This window comes from Sciurus carolinensis, chromosome 17 (assembly GCF_902686445.1).
Source record: "Sciurus carolinensis chromosome 17, mSciCar1.2, whole genome shotgun sequence".
In the NCBI taxonomy this organism is placed as follows: Eukaryota; Metazoa; Chordata; class Mammalia; order Rodentia; family Sciuridae; genus Sciurus; species Sciurus carolinensis.
Genome location: NC_062229.1, coordinates 62,298,660 through 62,320,965, shown reverse-complemented (window position 1 = coordinate 62,320,965; position 22,306 = coordinate 62,298,660). Strand labels below are relative to the sequence as shown.

The 22,306-nt window shown below is 43.0% G+C and overlaps 1 protein-coding gene across 1 annotated transcript; it reads right to left on the bottom strand.

The window, feature by feature from the left end:
- Nucleotides 1-391: 391 nt before the first annotated feature.
- On the bottom strand, nt 392-15,236 carry Sntn (sentan, cilia apical structure protein). The gene is made up of 4 exons (XM_047531909.1): nt 15,119-15,236; nt 11,321-11,355; nt 4,436-4,575; nt 392-626 (listed from the first exon to the last, which is right to left on the bottom strand). The coding sequence occupies exons 1-4, from the start codon at nt 15,205-15,207 to the stop codon at nt 468-470; spliced, it is 423 nt and encodes a 140-aa protein (XP_047387865.1). The 5' UTR covers nt 15,208-15,236; the 3' UTR covers nt 392-467.
- Nucleotides 15,237-22,306: the final 7,070 nt, after the last annotated feature.

Genomic DNA, 22,306 nt, shown 5'->3' with positions numbered 1-22,306 from the left:
CCTGTACTGTAATTATAATTAGGTTGTGTTTGCAAAAGTGTTCATCCTCCATCTTTTCTGCTGGAATTCTGTAAGCATGCCTGAAGGAAGAGATTGTCTGGCCATTCTTCTGTGTCCTCAACAGTGTCACCAAATGGATGCTCAACAGACCCCATGGAATGAATGAATGAATGAATGAAAGTCTATGACAAAAATGCCCCATGTCACTATGGACTTAGCAAAAGCAATCGGATATTCATTTATCATGTTGTAAAGCCTGACACACGAATAAAGGATTATTCAAACATTTCTGGAGAGTTTGTGTAAACTTTTTAGAGTTATATTGAATCTGAATATTAATAATCAGAGCCACCAGAGATTCAGGATCAGTATATTCAATTGATTACAAAAAGAAGGAAAAAAAAAAATCTTTAATCATTTGACACTGTGCCGTGACATTATTTTATCAATCCTCACATTTAAAACTGTTACTTCTCATTTTTTGCACTCCATATATTTTGTAGTAGATCTGACATGATGGTAAGGCTTAGGAGCAAGACCATGAAGTCCTCGAAATCAAGCTTATTTTCTGTATGCTCATCCAGTTCAGAAAGGATCTCTTGGTATTTTGGCTTGGTTTCCTGTCCCTGCGAGAATAAAAAGGAAGAAGGAAAAACCTCATTTATTGTTGCAAACCTTGGGTTTATAGATAATAAGCACAAATAAACATTTTTAACAGATAACATGAGTCACCAGCATTACCAAAGAATGGTGTGAAATCTCTTTGTGGGCTGGGTACAGCGGTGTAGACCTGTAATCCCAGGGGTTGAGGCAGGTGGAACAGGAGTTCAAAACCAGCCTTAGCAACTTAGTGAGGCCCTAAGCAACTCAGTGAGACCCTGTCTCTAAATAAAATACAGAATAGGGCTGGGGATGCGACTCAGTGGTTGAGTACCCCTGAGTTCAATCCCCAGTACTCCCCAACAAAAAAATTTCTTTGTGGGTCATCTCATTTAATACTTTCAGTGATCTTTCTGAATATGTATTATTATTGTCCCCTCTTCTGAAGCTGTATCAGAACTTAGTGATAATTAAGCAACTTTGCCTCAAGCTAAGCAGCTTTGGGTACTGAGCTAACATTTGTAGCTTTGTCGACCTGAGTCTGAACCTCTTGCTCTAAAACTTGCTGAGTTATCCCACCCTTTTCTTGTAACACAGATGTTGTTACATTTTCAGATTTTCAAACTATAATCTCTTTTTTTATGGGAGGTATCCTTTAAGGGGTTCACCTAAAAGGTAAGACAATCCAGAAATATAGGAGAAATGATGCTAAAAGAAAGCAGGTACTTAAGAAGATCGTTCGGCATTTAGTTTGATCATAAATCAAATTCAAGTTTGTGGGCCTCATAAAAGACCCAAGGAAAATATCTGAATAGCCTGTAAGTGGAGAGGCTTTTCAGAGTCAAACCTTGTAATCAATAAGAACATAAAAGTGATTTGATTCTTCTGCGGAACTGTTCGCACTTAGTTCAAGCTCAAATGCTCACCTGTGTGCTGGCTGTGAAGACCATCACGGGAGGATCAAGGCACTTCTGGAATGATGGGACTTTCCCTTTACAGACTGGGACCCTGTTTTAGTCAGGTTTTTTTTTACTGCTGTGACTAAAAGACCCACGAGAATAATTAAAGAGGAGGAAAAGTTTATTTGGGGGCTCACGGTTTCAGAGGTCTCAGTCCATAGACAGCAGACTCCATTCCTCAGGGGCTCTAGGTGAGGCTGAACATCATGGAGGAAGAGTGTGGTGGAGGGAAGCAGCTCACATGATGATCAGGAAGCAGAGAGAGACTCCACTCTCCAGAGACAAATATATACCCCAAAGCCACGCCCCCAAGCCACGCCCCCAATGCCCACCTCCTCCAGCCACACCCACCTGCCTCCAGTCACCACTCAGTTAATCCCATCACGGATTAATCCACTGACTGGGTTAAGGCTCTCACAACCCAACCATTTCTCCTCTGAACCTTCTTTCATTTTGTCATGCATGAGATTTTGGGGACACCTCACATCCAAACCATAACACAGTTGCTTAGGGAATCTTGCAGAGCTGGGCCAAGGTGGCATTCTGACATCACTCTGTAAAGTTGAACTGTCACTGTTGATCCTGAGAATGCCTGAGATGAACTGTCCCCTGGAGTCCCCTGACTCCGTGGCTCTGCTCTCTGGCACCTCTCATCTCAAGCAGAGGACAGGGGTACCCTAAAGTAGGTGTGTCTGCTGCAGGGATAGGCTACCTCTCTTGGGTTCAGTCTGCACCAAGGTTTCTGAGGTAGAAGCTCTCTCCTAATGACTGGTTTTAATTTTTTTCCTCTGATATTCTCAGAGGGGTCATCGGTGACATCGAGGTGATGTACGCACCAAGTCCTCATTTTCGTGCATATTAAAAGCCCTCTGAAGAGTCTCTAAGACACCAGCTAGGAGACTTTTTTTCTCATTCAGAAATACCATTTATTTTAGCCAAATATATTGGTGAATATTTCATGATTTATTCACTCCGCTCTTCTTTAAAGACTCCCCCCAAAACTTTTTAATCTCTTGTCAATTCTGCCTGATATTTCTGCCTAAAAATAACCTTTCCTTAAACACATTTTAAACATAATGCATATATAACATAGAACATTTAGGAAAAATGTTTTCATCTTATTTATTTATTTGTGCTAGAGATTGAACCCAGGTATGCTTTACCACAGAGCTACATCTCCAGCCCTTTTTATTTATTTATTTATTTATTTTTAATTTTGAGACAGAATCTTGCTAAGTTGTTGAGGCTGGCCTCCAACCAGAGATCCTCCGGCCTCAGCCTCCCAAGTAGCTGGAATTACAGATATACACTTTTATGCCCAACTTGAAAAATGCTTTTTAAAAGAATGAATGTAAACATAACCCTTACCCCATTACCCAAAGCTAGCTAACCCTTATTAATGTTTCTTTCCTGTCATTTTTATGTGTTTTACAATATATGCACACACACACACACACACACACACACACTTTTGAATAATCACAGGCTCACCGGAATTGGTACCCTTGAATTGTCTTCTTCCAGTGGGTGACAACTTCCATGACTTAGTATATATATGTGTATATGTATATGTCCGTAAGTGTGCATTACATACAAAGAGAATAGTTATCCTTTTAGTGTCTCAGAACACATATGGAAACTAAGAAATATCCTCTATTTTTTTCTCTACTTACCAATAAATATTGGTGGTTTAAGCACACACATCTTTTCTTCTTATACTTTTCCCCTAGGCCAGTCTTTCCCAAAATATGAATACATACCCATGGTAGAATGTAATGCAGTTTTAGACGATACAAGATCAAAGGTTAAGTAAGAATTCATAGTCCTCTAGATTTTTTTTACTCTAATCTTCCTCTTTCACCCACCAAATTCACATTTTTATTGATAGTCTTATAAAATGAATGTATGTAGACATAGAAAAAATGTAAACCACTGAGCCATATCCCCAGTTCTCTCTCTCTTTTTTGTTTGTTTTCTTTCTCTCTCTCTCTCTCTCTCTCTCTTTTTTTTTCTCTTTTTTGTTTTGAGACAGGGTCTCACTAAATTGCTGAGGCTGGCCTCTAACTCAACATCCTCCTGCCTCAGCCTCCTGAGCCACTGGGATTACAGGTGTGCACCACCATGCCTGACCCAACCCTTACTTCCACATTTCAGATGCAGCTTTCTATTCTACCCTCTCAACTCACGCATCTGGTGGCTGCCCGAATTCCCTCACTTGAAAGTTTCATGGACATCTTAAAATTGACACATCCCAAGGGAGCGACTTCTGTTACTCCCTCCTACCCCTCCCACCCCAGTTCTGTGTATTCTCTGTCTTTCTCTTTTCAGATCTGGTACTCGCTTCTTCCCCAGCTCAGAAACTGGGTTGTCATTCAACTCTCATAGCCAATCAGCTTTCAGATCCCATTCATTCTGTTTTCCAGATGTCCCTCCTGTCTCTCCATTGCTCCCGTCTGCACTACTGTGCTCCAAGCCCTTATCGATCGTCTTTGGTGTGGATGCTTCCCCACGGCATCTCTTTTCTCTCCCATCCCATCCCTCGCCTGCACCCCAGGCTGTTCTCTGCACCACAGCTGGTGTGATTTCTTAGACTTGGAACCATTTCCGGTTTCCTCCTCCTCCTAGGCCATGAGAAATGAGTAAGATTTGACTTCTCCCGACCATTCCAGCCCCATCTTCCACCACTTCCTACTTCCTCTCCCTCCTTACCAACTGTCACTCACCTTCCAGGTTTCTGATCTGCCCTGGGGACTTTGCACATGCGTTAGATTGTTGATTACAACAACCTAATGGGGGCCTTGAGTTGGAGTTGGTGGCACTTTGGGCCAGTCATTAGGGTGTGTCCCCTATTTATTCATGCCGGAAAATTCTCTTACCTCTGTGAAATTCCTAAATTGAGTTTGCAGCAGATTTTTGGCAGTAGCTTTTCCAAGTTTGCCGTCGGGGTCAGAAGAGTTTCGGAAAATCAAAGCGGCAGTAGCAATGGCTTTTTCCAGATCTGAACCCTTCTTTAAAGCTGTGAGGAAAGAAATGTGCAGTGAGGTAGGCCAGAATGGAAATGGCCTTTCCCCAAATGGGGATATTTGCATCTTCCAAGGAAACCCTGGGCAACAGGTTTGGGAGGTGCACATCAAGGACACAGTCCCTGGTCCTTTGCCCTTTATCTGGGAGCTGAACACAGAGGCGTCTGATCCTGGATCTTGAAACAGTGCAGAACAAAGGTTCCTTTAGTAGCATTTAGAATCGGTAGAATTAGGATGAGATTTACCCCCTGCTTTCTCTGGGACCTTAGATAAAACACCTCACCTCTCTAAGCCTTGGTCTTTCTGAGTTGTAATTTCATTCAGTTACTTAACATATATTTATGGAACACCTATTATGTGTTGGACTCTGTTTTAGTCAACTTTATCACTGCTGTGACTAAAAGACCATAACCAGAACAATTGTAGAGGAGGAAAAGTTTATTTGGAGGCTCACGGTTTCAGAGGTCTCAGTCCATAGATGGAAGGCTCCATTCCTGGCGGGGGGTGGGGTGGGGTGGGGGGGTGGGCTAGAGGTGAGGCTGAACATCGTGGCGGAAGAGTGTGGTGGAGGGAAGCAGTTCACATGGTGATCAGAAAGCAGAGAGGGACTCTACTCTCCAGATACAGATATATACCCCAAAGCCACGCCCCAAGCCACGCCCCAAGCCACGCCCCCAATGGCCACCTCCTCCAGTCACCACTCAGTTAATCCCATCAGGGATTCAATCACTGACTGGGCTAAGGTTCTCACAACCCAGTCATTTCTCCTCTGAATCTTCTTGCATTGTCTCACACGTGAGCTTTTGGGGGACACCTCACGTCCAATCCATAACAGGCTCAGCCTTTGATGTTAAGGATATCGCACTTAATAAAAGAGCCCTCTTCTTGTGGAATTTCTATTTTGTATCAGGCACAGCATCACTTTGTTTAAGTACAATAAAGGAGAAAGACTTCCAGGACAAGTTCTTTGATATGAAAGTGGATCGGAGGTCTTGCCCTCAATCCTGGATCTCCCAGCTGGTGGGTGTAGGGTATGGCTTAAACTCTGACAGGGCAGTGCTAATTTTTCCTTTCTAGTGGGTAGCACAGTGAACATGGGAAAATGCACCAAGTATCATAAAAACAATTCTAGACTCTGAGCTCTTGTAGTCACCCATCTATCCACACATATAGAGCGCCTATAGAAGAACACTTTGCAGCTGTTCCACAAATAGAAAGCAATCTCCACCGGGCCCAGGGTCATACCCTGATCCCCAGCGAACATCACATTTGTGTCTGCTCTAGAGGGAGTGCTCATAAATGCTATTGAATGAATCAGAAAAAGGTAAAGAAACAGAGACTCTTACAGCTTTCAGCCCAGGTCATGTGCAACAAGCAGGGATTCAAAGAACGATGTTTCAATGGAATAAGGTGGTTTCTGTTACATGACTGTGTGCTTGGTACTCTTGTAAGGTACTCAGTCCGTGAGATGACAGAGACAGATGTGGTCTCTGCTCATGTATGACTTACGATCTAGTGCTGGAATAAATCATGGTCAAGAGGATATGTATGTCTGTTCATATATTATTTGTTCATTAGTTATTTTTCCATGTATGTATATCATATATATGTATATATATGTGTGTATATGTGTATATATGTATGCAACTTGTGATGTATGAGACTAACGAAATACAGAGACAGAAAAGCAATTACTATGTGGGTCTGGGAAGAAAACTACTTACATAGATAGATGGTCTGGAAAGTCTGTGTGAGTAGATTAATAGGTAAACTAAAACTAATAGAAAGAGAAGAAGCCAGCCAGGTCAGAGGGCAGGGGTCAGGGTGGGGTTGGGGCTTTGCTGAGTGTTCCAGCTTCAGGGAGCTGCACAGGTGAAGACTTGGGTCAGAAGGGATCTGCTGTGCAAGAGCTGAAGGAAGACAGCTGTTACTGGAGTCTAGAAGCTGGAAGGGTGTTTGGGAAAGGTAGGCAAGGGCTAGATTAGGCAGGGCCTAGATTCTGTGTAAAGCAATCAAGGTTTTCTTCAAAGTGGGAAGAGAAGTCGTGGAAGGGTTTTAAGCATATACAATTTCAATTAAAGGTGAAGGAACCAGGGTGTGGTGGTGCATGCCTGTCATTCCAGCGACTGGGGAGGCTGAGGTAGGAGGATCGCAAGTTCAAGGCCAGCCTCAGCAACTTGGCGAGGCCCTGTCTCCAAATAAAATATTAAAATGAGCTGTCGATGTGGCTCAGTGGTTAAATGCCTCTGGGTTCAGTCCCAAAATAGAAAAAGAAACTGAAGAATGGACTCAGTTTCAACATGAACTTGTCTTTGAGAAGCAAATTGCTTGGAGGAATCATGGATTCCTTAGGAGGTACATACTTGTTCTGTACTTCGGACCAGTTGATTTAGAAGTAATCCAGGATAACTCTGTTAGGCTTTAGGATGGGCTGCTCTCCTGGGTCTGAGACTTTTCTTGGAGGGCAATAGTCCCTGACTCTGATGAGGGTGCTTTGCTGGGAGAAGCAGTGGATTTTCTGACTGAGAGTCAGTTTGCAAAGGATGACAGGTCCCTTCCTTGTTTACTATGTGTTGGGTGCCTTTTAAACATGATCTTATTTAATGCTTCAAAAAACCCACAGAGGTGGCAAGTATTCGTGCCTCGATTTTGCATAGTAGAAACCTGGACATGAAAAGTTAATCTTAAGCATCTTGATTTCACATGACTAAGTGATAAACGAAGACCTTGAAGGTCTTTCTGGCTTCCAGTCCCACATAGAAAGATCAGTCACTTTGGAATATCTGTTTGCAAGGTCAGCCTCACAGTGGTAATGGAAAGCACAGATTTTCCAGCCCTCTGGTCAAGTTCAAGTCTTAGCTGCACTCTGCATGGGGACTCCATCCGGACTGGCCAGCTCATCCTTCTCCTACATCTCTTTTGAGAGACAGCATTCATCTCCCCACCTGACCATAAAGAATCATATGTTCATGGTAAAAACAGAACTCGGAAATATTTAAAATAAAAAAAATAACCAAGAGCCCTGGTCGTCCTATGAACACTGATGATATTTTGCAAAATGTTCTAGTTTCCTGTTTTTCTGGTTCTTTAATAAACCCAGCAGGTTGCCTCCTAACTTTTTTACTCTCTGCCAGGAAGACTTGTGAGCTAGTATGTGAAAGAAAGCACGTTGCAAAGGTCTGGGTGCGATTTGAAATGTAAGGGATTTCAATTTCAACCAGGGATTGAACCCAGGGGTGCGTAACTACCAAGCCACATCCCCGGTCATTTTTGTATTTTATTTAGAGACAGGGTCTCACTGAGCTGCTTAGGGCCTCAATAAATTGTGGAGGCTGGCCTTGAATTTGCAATCCTCCTGCCTCAGCCTCTGGTACTGTTGGGATTACAGGCATCTGCCACTGCACCAGGCTCTGCTGGTGTCTTTCATTGTCTGTCTTGATTCTGGGATGGGGGCAATAGTGGGCTGCAGGGCTGGGCTACTTCCCGTGACCCTCTTCTGTTATTCCCACGTGCATGTTTTACACTTTGATGATATCGAACTGTGTGTTTGATATCGAACTCTGGTATACCCTAGCCCTCCAACAAGAACTTATCGGTAAGTATTTGTTGCTGGACCCTGTGCTAGTTCTGGATATAGAACAGTGAGCAACAACAGAATAATCCCTGACTTTGGGAGCTGGTGTTCTGGTGGACAACAGTAACGAATGACTTTTGGAATCCAGATTCTCTGTACCAGTCACGCCTTTCTGGGATAGATTCCATGATTCCACTCATTTGATTTTAAGTCAGTCATATGGGGTAGGTCCTGGTATCATTCATACTTCATAAATGAGAAAATGGAGGCACAGAGAGATTAAGTAGATTGCTCAGAGTCACATAGCTAATCTGGTTTCTCACATTAGTACACTCTGTCTCTAGGATTTAATTTGGGGGAGGGGTGGAGTAGGGATGAGGGTCGGGTGGGGTTAGCATATTCTGCAGGGCTCTTTCCCAAATCTCCAGATGAGGAGATGAGTCCCTTCATTGTGCTTCTATAGTTCTCTAGAACCCTTATGCTATAACACTGTTTATAGGTTTTATTTTCTTTTTAAAATGTTTTTATTTATTCTTTTTAGATAGACATGACAGTAAAGTATATTTTGACATATTATACCTATATGGAGTATAATTTATTCTAATTAGGATTCTATTCTTGAGGTTGTACATGATGTGATGTGTTTATCTGTTTTAATTACCTTCTAGATCAATGCTGCCCAAAAGATATATAATGTAAGTCATAATCATATTTTAAGTTTTCTATAAGTCATTAAAAAAAACTAAAAAGAATCAGATAAAATAATTTTAGTATTTATGTACATGCTTTTTGGTACCAGGGATTGAACCTAGGGGCGCTTAACCACTGAGCTACATCTCCAGCCCTTTTTATTTTATATTTTGAGATAGGGTCTTGCTATGTTGCTTAGGGTCTTGCTAAGTTGCTGATCCTCGAACTTTGGATCCTCCTGCCTCAGCCTCCCAAGCTGCTGGGATTATAGGCGTGTGTCACCGCACCTGGCTTATAATGTACGTTATTTTGCTTGATATAAAAAAATATTATAATTTCAACAGGCTATCAATATAATAAGTTATTAACAGATTTTATGTTTTTTCGATAATTTTTTTACCTACTAATTGTCTTAAATCCACGTCTGAATTCAATGTGATCACCTTTCCAGTGCTCAGTAGTTCCATGTGGCTAACAGCTACCACACTGGACTTTGCAGCTCTGGACTGTGTGGTCCCTGAGGCAGTGACCACATTTTTACTATCTTTGCATCTGTTCCCAGGCCCTGGGTGTTGTGTACACGTGTTAAGCTGAGCTGACTTGAACTCCAGAATGATCCTCTGCCTCTTCCTCCTCCCCTGAGCTGGAATACAGGACCCTAAACATCGACTACTTGAGTCAGTGAGTTCCTGACACTTTGGTGTCAGAGAAGCATCACTTCTGACACAGCAAGGTGTCAGAATCACCTCCGTTGAGAACTTTTTTCTAACATCAGTTACTTTTGCAAGTGAGAAAATGAAGGCCTACAGAAGAGAGTCATTTGCCAAGGCTCATGGAGGTAGCATATGGCAGAACTGACAACCAATAAGGTCCCTACTCTCTACTCTGGAGGCCAAAAGTTTCCCCAAGACTTTGGTACTTCTCAAACTTTTCACTACAAATCCATCCTGGGTGTTAGAGGCATATATGTACTTATCCTGCATCCCTACTCCTCAAGCACTCCCGGGTATAAGCCAAGACCTGCAGAGAAAACGGGTGTTTGATTCCATGATCTGTCCACGTTCGCTTTCAGTGAATAACACTTAAAATGACATACTGTTGAATGAAAACATTCTAGGAAGATGAGCCGCGTTTACCCTGGGGTTTATTAAGGCACGAGGTTAAATGCGGTTGGTTTAGAGTCTGGTACTAGAATGGTGTGTGGGCGGGGGGGCAGGGGAGAGGTTAGTGGGGTTCAAATAGTTACGATCCCCCCTCAAGCTCCTAGGGGGAGAAGCTGTCTTAAAAATCTGCTAGAACAAGTCTCAAAAATGCCTGGAAGCTAGATTTGATGGCACACGCCTGCAGATCCCAGCACTTGGGAGGCTGAGGCAGGAGGGTCACGAGTTCAAAGCCAGCCTTGAATGTGACTTATAGAAAACTTAAAATATGATTATGACTTACATTATATATCTTTTGGGCAGCATTGATCTAGAAGGTAATTAAAACAGATAAACACATCACATCATGTATAACCTCAAGAACGGAATCCTAATTAGAATAAATTATACTCCACATAGGTATAATATGTCAAGCAAAATAACATACATTATAACAACTTAGCGAGGCCCTAAGCAATTTAGTGAGACTCTGTCTCAAAAAAAAAAAAAAAATTATAAAAGGGTTGGCAATGTGACTGAGTGGTTAAGCACCCCTGGGTTTAACCCCTGGTACCAAATTAAAAAAAACAAAGTATCTGGAATCGTGTGCCTTTTTGAAATAGAAACCACGAGTCTGTTGTGTTGTGATAGTGTAAACAATATTTACATCAAGACGGAGATTTATGAAGTAAAAATCTCAAGAATATCTTCTGGAGAGGTGGGCAAGCCATCTAGGGAGAAAAACAGCTGCAAAGGAGTAATAGCCAGCTGTGCTTCTTGCTCTGCAAACATGGTAAGCTACATATTTTGGATTAAGCATGGTCCAAGTTTGAGTGTTTTTTTTTTTTTTTTTTCCTTATATTGCTGTTTCCACAGCAATGTTGTTAGTTTTAAAGATGCTTTACCTGTGCAATTGAATTTCAAGGGCAAATAGTTACCCTCTGGGAGTTGGCCACACTGTTGTCACTCAGTGAACAGGTTGTTGAGAGTCGATCACAGCCTGAGTTTCTCTGAATGTTTACCAGTCAGAGGCTCAGAGTCCTCTGAATATCCTGAGGATGCCGCCCATGGAGAAGTGATTGGATATGAGGGAAGAACATAGATCCACCAGAGATCCATAATCTAGCCTTTAGTGGTTTGTCTCATTTTGTGGGCAGGTTCATTCCTATCACTGAACTCTGGTTCCCAAACCTTTATGAAAGCCTTCATGAATGTTTGATGATTTATCTACAAGTTCATTACATCCCTGGTATTCTTTGATGTCCTGCTATTTTAACTCTTGGCGTGCCACCATGGTAGAGGGGAAACACACAGGTCAGTCATCTCACGTCTTACCTTTAATTGAAGCCAGTTGCTTGGATATTGAAATGCTGCAAACAAAATTAAAGAAACACAATGATGCTGGGATTTGGGTATTGATATTAGCATCTAAAGCAAAGCAACACAATGATTGAAACAATCTCAGTTTTTGAATAGCTATTCACTGAGCATTCTAGTGCGGCAGCCATCTGTCTACCAAAGTCCTTGGTTCTCTTGCCCTGTAGTCAAGAGGTACTTGACCATGCTGGTTCCTCAGCACACATATCCCTGTTCCTTGCAGCTAAGTAGCCAAGTGACTGGGGCCAAAGAGAAGAGAACACCTTCTGTGTTAGTCATTGTTTTTGTTGTTATTGTTGTTGCTGTGAATAAGAGACTTGATAAGAATAATTGTAGAAGAGGAAAAGTTTATTTGGGGGCTCACGGTTTCAGAGGTCTCAGTCCATAGAAGGAAGGCTCCATTCCTCAGGGATCAAGGTGAGGCCAAACATCATGGCGGAAGAGTGTGGTAGATGGAAGCAGCTCACATGGTGATCAGAAAGCAGAGAGACTCCACTTTCCAGATACAGATATATACCCCAAAGCCACGCCCCAAAGCCACGCCCCAAAGCCACGCCCCCAATGCCCACCTCCTCCAACCACACCCACCCGCCTCCAGTCACCACTCAGTTAATCCCATCAGGGATTCATTCACTGACTGGGTTAAGGCTCTCTAACCCAATCATTTCTCCTATGAACCTTCTTGCATGTCTCACACATGAGCTTTTGGGGGACACCTCACCTCCAAACCTTAACACCTTTCATTTGAGCTTCTCTATGCTCTCTCTCTTTGCCAGCTGGCTCAGGTAGAAATGATGAGGGAGGCCGAGGAAGCTGCTCACTGGAGATGGTAGGACATCCATCACCCGTGTGCCTACGTAGCTGCATGGAGTAAGGGTGCCACACATCTGGAACTCCCACTCTGAACTGTCACATGAAATAGAAAAAAATTGCTTCTTGTTCTGTAAAAGGTTTTGGAGTTTATTTGTTTTAGCTGGTTAGCCAACCTAACTAGGAATTTAAGTACAATCCTGGGCCGTAGGAATGTATCAGGGAATGACAGAGACATATTCCTGTGTCTCTAGTCCACTGCAGAAGACAGATATTAAAGAGGTAACTCAATAAAGAAAAATGGAAAACACACCCAAAGAGCAGAGAAGGACAAGCCTGCTCTGCAGGCCGGGCGGTGACATTTTTGCCTGAGTCTAATGAATCACAAGAAGGTGAAAAAGGAGGAAGAGTTTCCTGCAGAGGGAACAGTGTGTGCTGAAGCCTTAAAGGGGGAGAGAGTGTGGCTGATTGAAGAACCGAAGGAAATACAGTGTGGCTGGCACCTAGAGAAAGCAGTGGAAGATGACGCTGGGGTCAGGGGTCAGGAAACAGGGCCGGAGAGCAGACTGAGCCTCAGAGGTCTGTGGTTATGACCTCAAGGGCAGTGGGAATTACAGGGTCAGATTTGCATTTGGGAAATTATTTCACCTGTTCGCACACGCCTAATAATCCCAGTGGCTCAGGAGGCTGAGATAGGAGGATCGTGAGTTCAAAGCCATCCTCAGTAACTTAGTGAGGCCCTAAGTAACTCAGCGAGACCCGGTCTTAAATAAAATACAAAAAATGCTGGGGATGTAGCTCAGTGGTCAACCACCCCTGGGTTCAATTCCTAGTACCAGAAGAAGAAGAAGAAGAAAAGAAGTAGATAGGAAAAGGGTTCAGATTTGAGGCAGGAAGATTAAGATGGATCTTGGTCCTTTAAAGACAGCAAATCAGAGTTTGATTCTCAACTCCCAGTGGCTGACCTATTTTTCAAGAAACCAATGAAAACAATAGAAGATGGTCATAGCTTTGACAATTCCTCAAGAGGGACTTTCAGGTTCAAGGTCTGGTTTTGGCATTGAGTAGTTGAGGCACCGTCACCTTTGGCGGCTTCATTTATCTCACATGTAAAATTAGGAAACTGGATTCTCCTTTTTTTTATGTTTCCTCATTTTTTTATGGGTGCATTATAGTTATGCATTTTGATGGGATTTGTGGTTATATATATATATATATATATATATATATATATATATGTATGTTGGAAACTGGATTCGATGGTACCTTGGGCCCTTAATATTATGGTGAGCTCCTTTGGATTTTTGAAAACCTCTGAACTGTTGTTACCTCATTCATAGGCTGAATGGCAGGCCATTTTTTACTTTTTAAAACCTGTGCTCCCAACATGGCCTGTGCTATTTTCTCTTGCCGTGAGTGATTTTCTGTCCCCTCCATTGGTGTGAGGCCCTTGAGAAGCCAGCACCGTGCAGTTTATCCCCATACTTCCTGCCTGTTATGGTTTGGATTTGGGTCATATCCCAAGAGCTTCTGTGTTAATGCAGGAGGTGAAATGATTAGATTATGAAAGACATAACCTAATTGGTGGATTAATCCATTTGATGGGTTAAAAATTTGATGGGTGGTAACTCTAGGCAGGTGGGGTATGGCTGGAGGAAGTGAGTCACTGGGGACCTTGGGGATTATATATTTTGTCTCTGGCTCATCTCGCTCACTGTTTCTGGGCTGCCATGGGCTGAGCAGCATCCCTCTCCTGTGTCCTTCCGCCATGATGTTCCGCCTCACCTCAGGCCCAGAGCGATGGAGTCAGCCAACCATGGACTGAACCTTTGAAATCCTGAGCCCCAAATAAGGTGTTCTTCCTCTAAATTGTTCTTATCAGGTATTTTGGTCACAGTGACAAAAAAGTGTCTAGCACAGTACACAGCATTGAATTTTCAGGTACCCAAGACTGTTTTGGGAACTATAGTTTATTCCACGTAGGAGACGGAATTACAAGACATAAAACATTTTCCATTTTAAAAAAAGAATAGTTCATAAGAGAAATGAATTAAAACAACTGTTTTTCACCTACCAGATTGGCAAAAAAAAAAACCTACAAGTTTGATTACATACTCTGTCAGAGTTCCTGCGGGAAAACTGATTTTCTACACTGCTGCATGGAGAATAAACTAATGCAACACCTAAGGAGGGCAGACTGGCAACATCTATCAAAGTCACGAATGCATTGACCTTTAGCCCAGCAATTCTCCTTTGAGAAATATGTCCCCCATATATGTGCATCCATGAAAAAAATGATGTAGTCAAGATTATTCATTTTGATATTTTGGTACAAGATTGGAAACAACTCAAATGTCCAACAATATGGGACTAGTTAAATAAAATATGTGCATCTTATCAAGTAGTATACCATGCTGCTCTAATGAAAGAATGGGGATGTTGAAGTGGTGTAGAAGTTCTTGAGATACATTACTCATGGAAACAAGCAGTAGGTTCTACATTTTACTATTTATGCAAAAACAGTCATGTTTCTGTGTGCTTATATTTCATTAAAGTCACTCTGGAAGGATTAAAAAAAAATTTCCATTTATTGGACCTAGCTTCGCACATTTGAATAATATGAAACGATTTCTCTCTGTCATGGAAAATTTGGAAGAATACGCGGTACAGTTTAAAATCATTACCAAGTGTGATTCACAAATGTTTCTCAAAAGACAAAGACGTTTGTGAAATTGCATCCTCTTTTCCGTCTGCAGGCAAAGCTGCATGTTTGTTCTGTTTTTTTTTTTTTTTTTTTTTTCCCCAATTCAATTTAAAGCTGGATTTGGGTGAATGATAGGCAAGGAGTTTTCAATATCTTGCCTACCAAGCTGTTGACATCAACTGTTTGGAAATATATTTGCAAACTTAAATGAGTTCAATAAAGGAGAGTTAAGTGCTACTGACCTTTTGGGCATTTTCCTAGAGGATGTTGGGGTTGCTGAAGGATTAGACTCCTCTTCCAAGTGGATTGCTTGGTCCTGGGTACTGTGCATGCAGATACCCTTCTTCTGGTCTCTGTGTGTTGGCCTTTCCTAAGCAACAGCCACTGGCCCACTGTTACTATTGACATTGACTCCATGACAACTACACAATGGCACTACTTGAAGAACTTTTGCTCAGTGTTATTGCATATGAAAACACTGAGTTGTTCAAGTCGTCAATAAATGTGTGAGCACTTCCTATGGGCCAGACATGGTACACATTTCCAGGGACACAACAGTGAGAGCAGACACAGATCCTGAACCCAGGGACTGTGGCTTTTCATCGCCATGACCGACACCCAATGAGGCTTATGGTGGTTCATGGTTTCAGAGTATTCAGCTCATGGTCAGCTGACTCCATTGCTCTGGGCTAAGGTGAGGCAGAGCATCATGGTGGAAGGTTGTGGTGGAGGCAAATTGCTCAGGTCATGGCAGCTTGGGAAGGTGAGAGCGACAGGGAGGGGAGGAAGGAACTGGGAAGAAGATATATACGTCCAGGCACCCCCCAGTTATGGTTGGATGTGAGGTGTCCCCCCAAAACTCACCTGGGAGACCATGCAAGAAGGTTTAGAGAAGAAATGATTGGGTTGTGAAGCCTTAACCCAATTAGTGGATTAATTCCTGATGGGATTAACTGAGTGGTGACTGGAGGCAGGTGGGTGTGGCTGGAGGAGGTGGGCATTGGGGGCGTGGCTTTGGGGGCGTGGCTTTGGGGTATATATTTGTCTCTGGAGAGTGGAGTCTCTCTCTGCTTTCTGATCACCATGTGAGCTGCTTCACTCCACCACACTCTTCCTCCGTGATGTTCTGCCTCACCTTGAGCCCTGAGGAATGGAGCCTGCTGTCTATGGACTGAGACCTCTGAAACAATGAGTCCCCAAATAAACATTTCCTCCTCTATAATTGTTCTTTTTTTGGGGGGGTAGTGGGTACCAGGGATTAAACCCAGGGGCCCTTGACCACTGAGCCACATCCCCAGCCGTTTTTTATATTTTATTTAGAGACAGGGTCTTGCTGAATTTCTTAGGACCTCACTAAGTGGCTGAGGCTGACTTTGAACTCGCGATCCTTCTGCCTCAGCCTCCCAAGCTACTGGGATTACAAGTGTGTGCCACTTTGCTTGGCTTCTACATTTGTTCCTGTCAGGTCTTTTAGTCACAACAGTGAGAAAGCTGACTACACACCCCCACTGAACTTCTTCTTTCAAAGAGGTCCCGCCTCTCAGGGTCCACTTCAGCCTCCAGCAGTCTGTGTGATTGTTGATTCACTGAGGAGGACAGAGCCTGACTTATTAACCTTGCTGCTTTGGGGACCATGTTTTCAATGTGCGACTTTGGGGGACAGTTCAGATCCAAACCATCACCACTGACGTTGATCAAGGAGTTATCCAAAATGTCATGCCTGTGAAGAATAAGAATACTAGGTAAGGTGGATGCCATGAGATGGGCATCTCCAGGGAAGTGAGGCTTGGTGACCGGTAGGAGTTAACTAGGTGAAAGGGCATGGGGTACACGATGTAGGCAGAAGAGCCTGTGCCAAGCCCTGTGGCGGAGGGACTCGGTGGTTAGAGGGGCACAAAGAAGGCCAGTGTGACTGAGGTGAGGAGGGTGGCTCTAGTTGGGGCTGAAGAAGAGGCATGGTGTCCATGAAGGAACCTGCAGACCACCGTGGAGGATTTTTTAAGCTCTGTCCAAAGAATGGGAAGCTGTTTGTGGATTTTATGCAAGGAGGTTAAGGAAGTTAAGTTTATACTTTGGTAAGATCACCCCAGCTTCAGTAGGAATAGTGATTTAAAAGGCAGACAGAGGCCAGACATGGTGGTGCCCACCGGTAATCCCAGTGGCTCAGGAGGCTGAGGCAGGAGGATCGTGGGTTTGAAGCCAGCCTCAGCAATTTAGTGAAGGCCCTCAGCATCTCAGTGAGACCCTGTCTCTAAATAAAATACAAAAAAGCGTTGGGGATGTGGCTCAGTGGTTAAGTGTCCCTGGGTTTAATTCCTGGTACCAAAAAAAATAAAAAATAAAAAATAAAAAAATAAAAAATAAAAAAAGGACAGAGTTAAGACTGGCGGGGAGGCTGTTTCATTCCTGGAAGATTTGAGCCCTTTCTTTAAAAACTGAAGAATGCATCAACTCAGCCAAATGAGTCATTCAGAGAAGACACATCCAACGATTGCATAAGTCACCGGTGAGCTGACGAGTGAGAGGAGATGGAAATCTCAAGAGAAGCTAATAATAGTCATTATTCAGGCTTCAAGTTTGCCCCAGGGTCACTGCTATCTGACGGTAGCACCACTGGGCACAGTTGCATGGTCACCGTGACCACGTCACTCTCTCATTTCCTGTCTATGTGGGCATTCTCTTCTCCCTCTACCTCTTCGTTGATTTCCTTAGCATTTTTCATTGACATTCAGGATGGAGAGAGATGGATTGGTCTTACCAGCCCACCTCAGGGGTTGTCAGTTACTTTGTGTGATCAGGATTGACCCTGAGTCTACCTCATTGCTCCAAAGTCTAGAATTGGTTTCCTTAGAGGGGTATTTAGGGTGGGATTCCCAGACTCTGGATTTTTAAAAAATCGTTTATTATTTCCTGACTTTTTTTTTTTTGTATCAAGGATTGAATCCATGGGTCCCTTAACTACTGAGCCACATCCTCAGTCCTTTTATATTTTATTTAGAGACAGGGTCTCACAGAGTTGCTTAGGGCCTCGCCATTGCTGAGGCTGGCTTTGAACTCGCGATCCTCCTGCCTCAGCCTCCCAAGCAGCTGGGATTTCCAGCGTGTGCCACTACAAGCCTTCCCACATATTTTTTATTGGTGTATTCTAGTTTTACATAATGATGGGTGTTATTGTTACATATTTGTAACAATATGGTCATGCATACACTATAATAATATAATTTGGTCACAATCGCTCCCTGGTACTTCCCCCCTCCCTCCTTTCTTCCCACCCCTTGGTCCCTTTCCTCTACTGATCTCCCTTTGATCTCCATGAGATCTGCCCCCACCATTATTTTCCAGAATCTGGATTTTTAATACACATTCCAGGTGATTCTGATGTGAACTGCATCGCAGAGCTGTTGGTACTGGGTAAAAATAGACTCCGGATTAGAAAGATCTGGGTTTGCATTCTGACTGCTGCTGACTAGATGCATTCCCTGGGAGAAGACCTTTAGAACTGCTAAGTCTGCTTTCTCATCTGTAAATGAATATTCTCCTCACAGAGTTATTGTCAAGGCTGGATGAGTTTGTGTTGGTGAAGCACTTAGCACAGTGTCTGATGGGGCGAGCAATCGATAAATAATAGTTCCAGGGAAGATGAGGTTACAGAGATAATTGTATCATTAGAGTCCTGCCGGACACAAAATCCAACTCAGATGGTACCAGGGACTTTTGCGAAAGGATTACTCAGTGGGCAGGGTTAGGGAACCAAACACAGATGTTGAGGTACCCAGAGATGAGCAACAAAAAGAAGCTGGCAGGGGTCCTGAAGGAGCAAGGGAAGAGAAAATAGGATTATAGAGCTCAGTGAGAGCTGGATTCTTGGAGCAGAGGTCACGTGACAGAATCTGTGGTTATAGAGGCGGTCACCACTGAAATGCAAGTGAAGCAAGAGGGACTGAGGAAGAAACACTCCTTGCTCTGATCTCTAGCCTGTGCCTGCCATTCCCTAACCAAATCAGAAAACCAGCAGCAAGGGATGCTGGGAAGTGGGGTCCACAGGAGTCAGCCTGCTGGGGTATAGAGAAGGGCAGAGAGCAGAATGGGAGGGAGAGGTAGACTGATGGGTAAGAAATAGCTGGAAGAAGATGATGGAAGCAAAATACTGGGAATGTGAGGTTTCTTGATAATCTTTTCATCAGAATCGAAATCGAGCTGGCATTCTCTGAAAGATCTAGTTGTTTCTGCAGACAGTTCAGGTGTTAATGGGCCACTTATTTTCCACACTGGAATCTCATAATATCATAGAACATTAAGACTGTTCACACACAGTAATCAAATCATCTGGGGAGCTGGGCACGGTGGCGCATACCTGTAGTCCCAGAAGCTTGGAAGGATAAGACAGGAGGGTCGTGAGTTCAAATCCACCCTCAGCAACTCAGTGAGGCCCTAATTTACTCAGTGAAGTCCTAAGCAACTCAGCAAGGCCCGATCTCCAAATAAAAAATACAAAAAAGGACTGGGGATGTGGCTCAGTGGTCGAGTGCCCCTGGGTTCAATTCCTGGTACCAAAAAAAAAAAAAAAAAAAATCATCTGGGGGAATATATATGTACATACGTATGATGGTACAGGGGGCTGAGCCCCTGCCTCACTAAGTTGCTGAGGCTGGCTTTGAACTCGTGATCCTCCTGCCTCAGCCTCCTGAGCCATGCACCACTGTGCCCGGTCTGGGAAAAAAAAAAAAAAAATTTATTCTGGCAATGACAAATACTACTCAAATTGATATTGTTATTTTAAAAACGTTATTGTATTTTTATACCTTTATTTATTTTTATGTGGTGCTGAGAATCGAACCCAGTGCCTCACACATGCAAGACAAGTGCTCTACCACTGAGCCCAAACCACAACCCCCTGGAAAATATTTTTTAAAATCCCACTAAGCGCCCATGGAGGGTACCGAGTGCATGTCAGTTTGCCACAGGAAACATGAGGACGGGCAGGTAGGGGTTCCACAATGGCTCCACGTGCGTTGATTGACAAGCACAAGAGACCACCTGCCTGGAGCTCTCTTCTTGTATGTTGGCTGCAGGTGTGCAAGATTAGCACAGTATTTCTTAATGGTGCATGAGGTTTGGTAAACTAGTCAAGTGAGGAAAAAATATGGCATCAGTGAAAACTGTTTTTTCCAGGTTTGCTTTCCCACTTGGTTTCCTTGCCCTGCTTCTGACTCAGCAAAAATTAAATAGCTAATCATAGGAGTGAGAGTCTTAAGAGACTTGCCTGTCATAGTTTGGCTTATGCTTTTTTTTTTTTTTTTTTTTTTCTCCTGATACTAAATTCTTAACTAGAGGACCTGGAAACAGCAACTTTACAAATTGCATTTTTAGGAGAGTTGGAATGGCTAGAATCATGCACACATTTCCTCATATGTTCATTTTTCTGGGTGAAAGGACTACTAGTGGGTATATAACACTTAAGAGTCATTACTGGGCGCAAATGCCAAAGCCACGCCCCCAATGCCCACCTCCTCCAGCCACGCCCCCCTCCAGTCACCACTCAGTTAATCCCATCAGGGGACAGGTTTAGGTTAAGAGTCTCAGAGCTCAGCCACATCTTCTCTAAACTTTCTTGCATTGTCTCACACATGAGCTTTTGGGGGAACACTTCACATCCAAACCATAACATCATGACCAGGCTGGTCATGATGTCTGTTTGAAAAGACCCCCCTCCCTCAATCCTACTCAGCCTCACCCCGAGACAAACAGACAGGAGATGGACTCTCAGGTTCTCACTCAGTAAGTATAACTGTTAACATTTATGCATCGGATAACTGGCATGGGGCTAGGTGTTTGAAAATATTTCTTTTTATCATCTGCAATCATTCAAAGTAAGAATCGCCATCACTCACAGATGATGAACATCAAGCTTAGAGGGGTTAGATTTTTTGTCCAAAATCCTATGTTTAATAAATGATTGAGCCTTGATTTAAACCTAAGGCTGTGGGTTAGGATTTTTATTACATTACGCAGTCTCTTACTGCACCATTTGATCATGTCTCCTAAGCTGACAAATCACAACTCTCTGTAAATCTTACAAGAAATCTGACCAGAATTTTCTAGCACAAATTAGCCTCTTGCCCCTTTTGGTATCCTCAAAGCACATTTTGCTTTCATTTAGTACTATTAAGTCTGCTTTATAAGTAACTGTGATCTGCCTTGTCTTCTTACTCGATTGAGAACATTAATAATAATAATAATAATGACGGTGATGATTGTTATGGTTTGGATGTGAAGTGTTCCCCCAAAAGCTCATGTATGAGACAATGCAAGAAAGTTTAGAGAAGATGTGGCTGAACTACGAGACTCTTAACCTAAACCTGTCCCCTGATGGGATTGGCTGGAGGAGGTGGGCATTGGGGGCGTGGCTTTGGGGCGTGGCTTTGGGGTATATATTTGTATCTGGAGAGTGGAGTCTCTCTGCTTTCTGATCACCATGTGAGCTGCTTCCCTCCACCACACTCTTCCACCATGATGTTCAGCCTCACTTTGAGCCCCGAGGAATGGAACCTTCTGTCTATGGACTGAGACCTCTGAAACCATAAGCCCCCAGATAAACTTTTCCTCCTCTATGACTGTTCTGGTCAGATACCTTAGTCACAGCAGTGAAAAAGTTGACAATGATGATGATGATGAAAATAATGTTGTATGACCCAGAATCCAGAGTGTGATAGTAACTGGGGACATGGTGCTTATGTCTGGTCCTGGGACATACAACACAGTGTCCAATGCTCTCTGCTTTTTTTCAGAGAAACCTGTGGGTAAAATGGGATCTGCAAGAAGAGTGCCATGCTCACAAAAGGCAGAGATGACAAGAGAGAAGTGTGAGTTTTGCACAGAGCAGAACCTCAGGAAATGTACATTTGAATATACCATGCTTCAGGTATCCATTCTCCTGGTTCGGGATATTTGGGATATTTCTGATTTGGGAACATTTTTCTACAAGCATTTTTGTGTACAGACACACTCATTTTCCTTGAGCATATATCTAGGAATGGAAGTTCAGGGTCATAAGGCAGATTATAATTAATTTCCTCAGAAACTGCTGAATAGTTTTCCAAAGGGGATTGCTTTATTTTATATTTCCATCAATAATGTAGGAGAGCTCCCTATCCTCATCAGTGCTTGGCATTGCCAGTTTTTAAAAGGCTTTATTGGTTCTGGCAAAGCAATATGGTTTTAATTTGCATTTCTTTGATGAGTAATGATACTGAGTAAATTTTCCTGCACTTATTTTCTGTTCGATTATCTTTGGAACACTACCAGCAACACAAAGGAACAAGCTGCAGATATACACAGTGACACAGGTACGCTGCGAAACCAGTAAATTGAATAAAGAACTCAGACACAATAAAAGAATATGTATCTTGCCAGGTGCGGTGGCGCACATC

Bases quoted from the DNA above. Each gene is read 5' to 3' on its own strand.
- Sntn (XM_047531909.1), bottom strand. From the start codon at position 15,207: ATGCACAGTACCCAGGACCAAGCAATCCACTTGGAAGAGGAGTCTAAT. The intron at 4,576-11,320 runs GTAAGACGTGAG...CTTTCCTCACAG, and splicing joins GCAACTGGCTTCAATTAAAG to CTTTAAAGAAGGGTTCAGAT. The intron at 627-4,435 runs GTAAGAGAATTT...TTATTCTCGCAG, and splicing joins AATTTAGGAATTTCACAGAG to GGACAGGAAACCAAGCCAAA.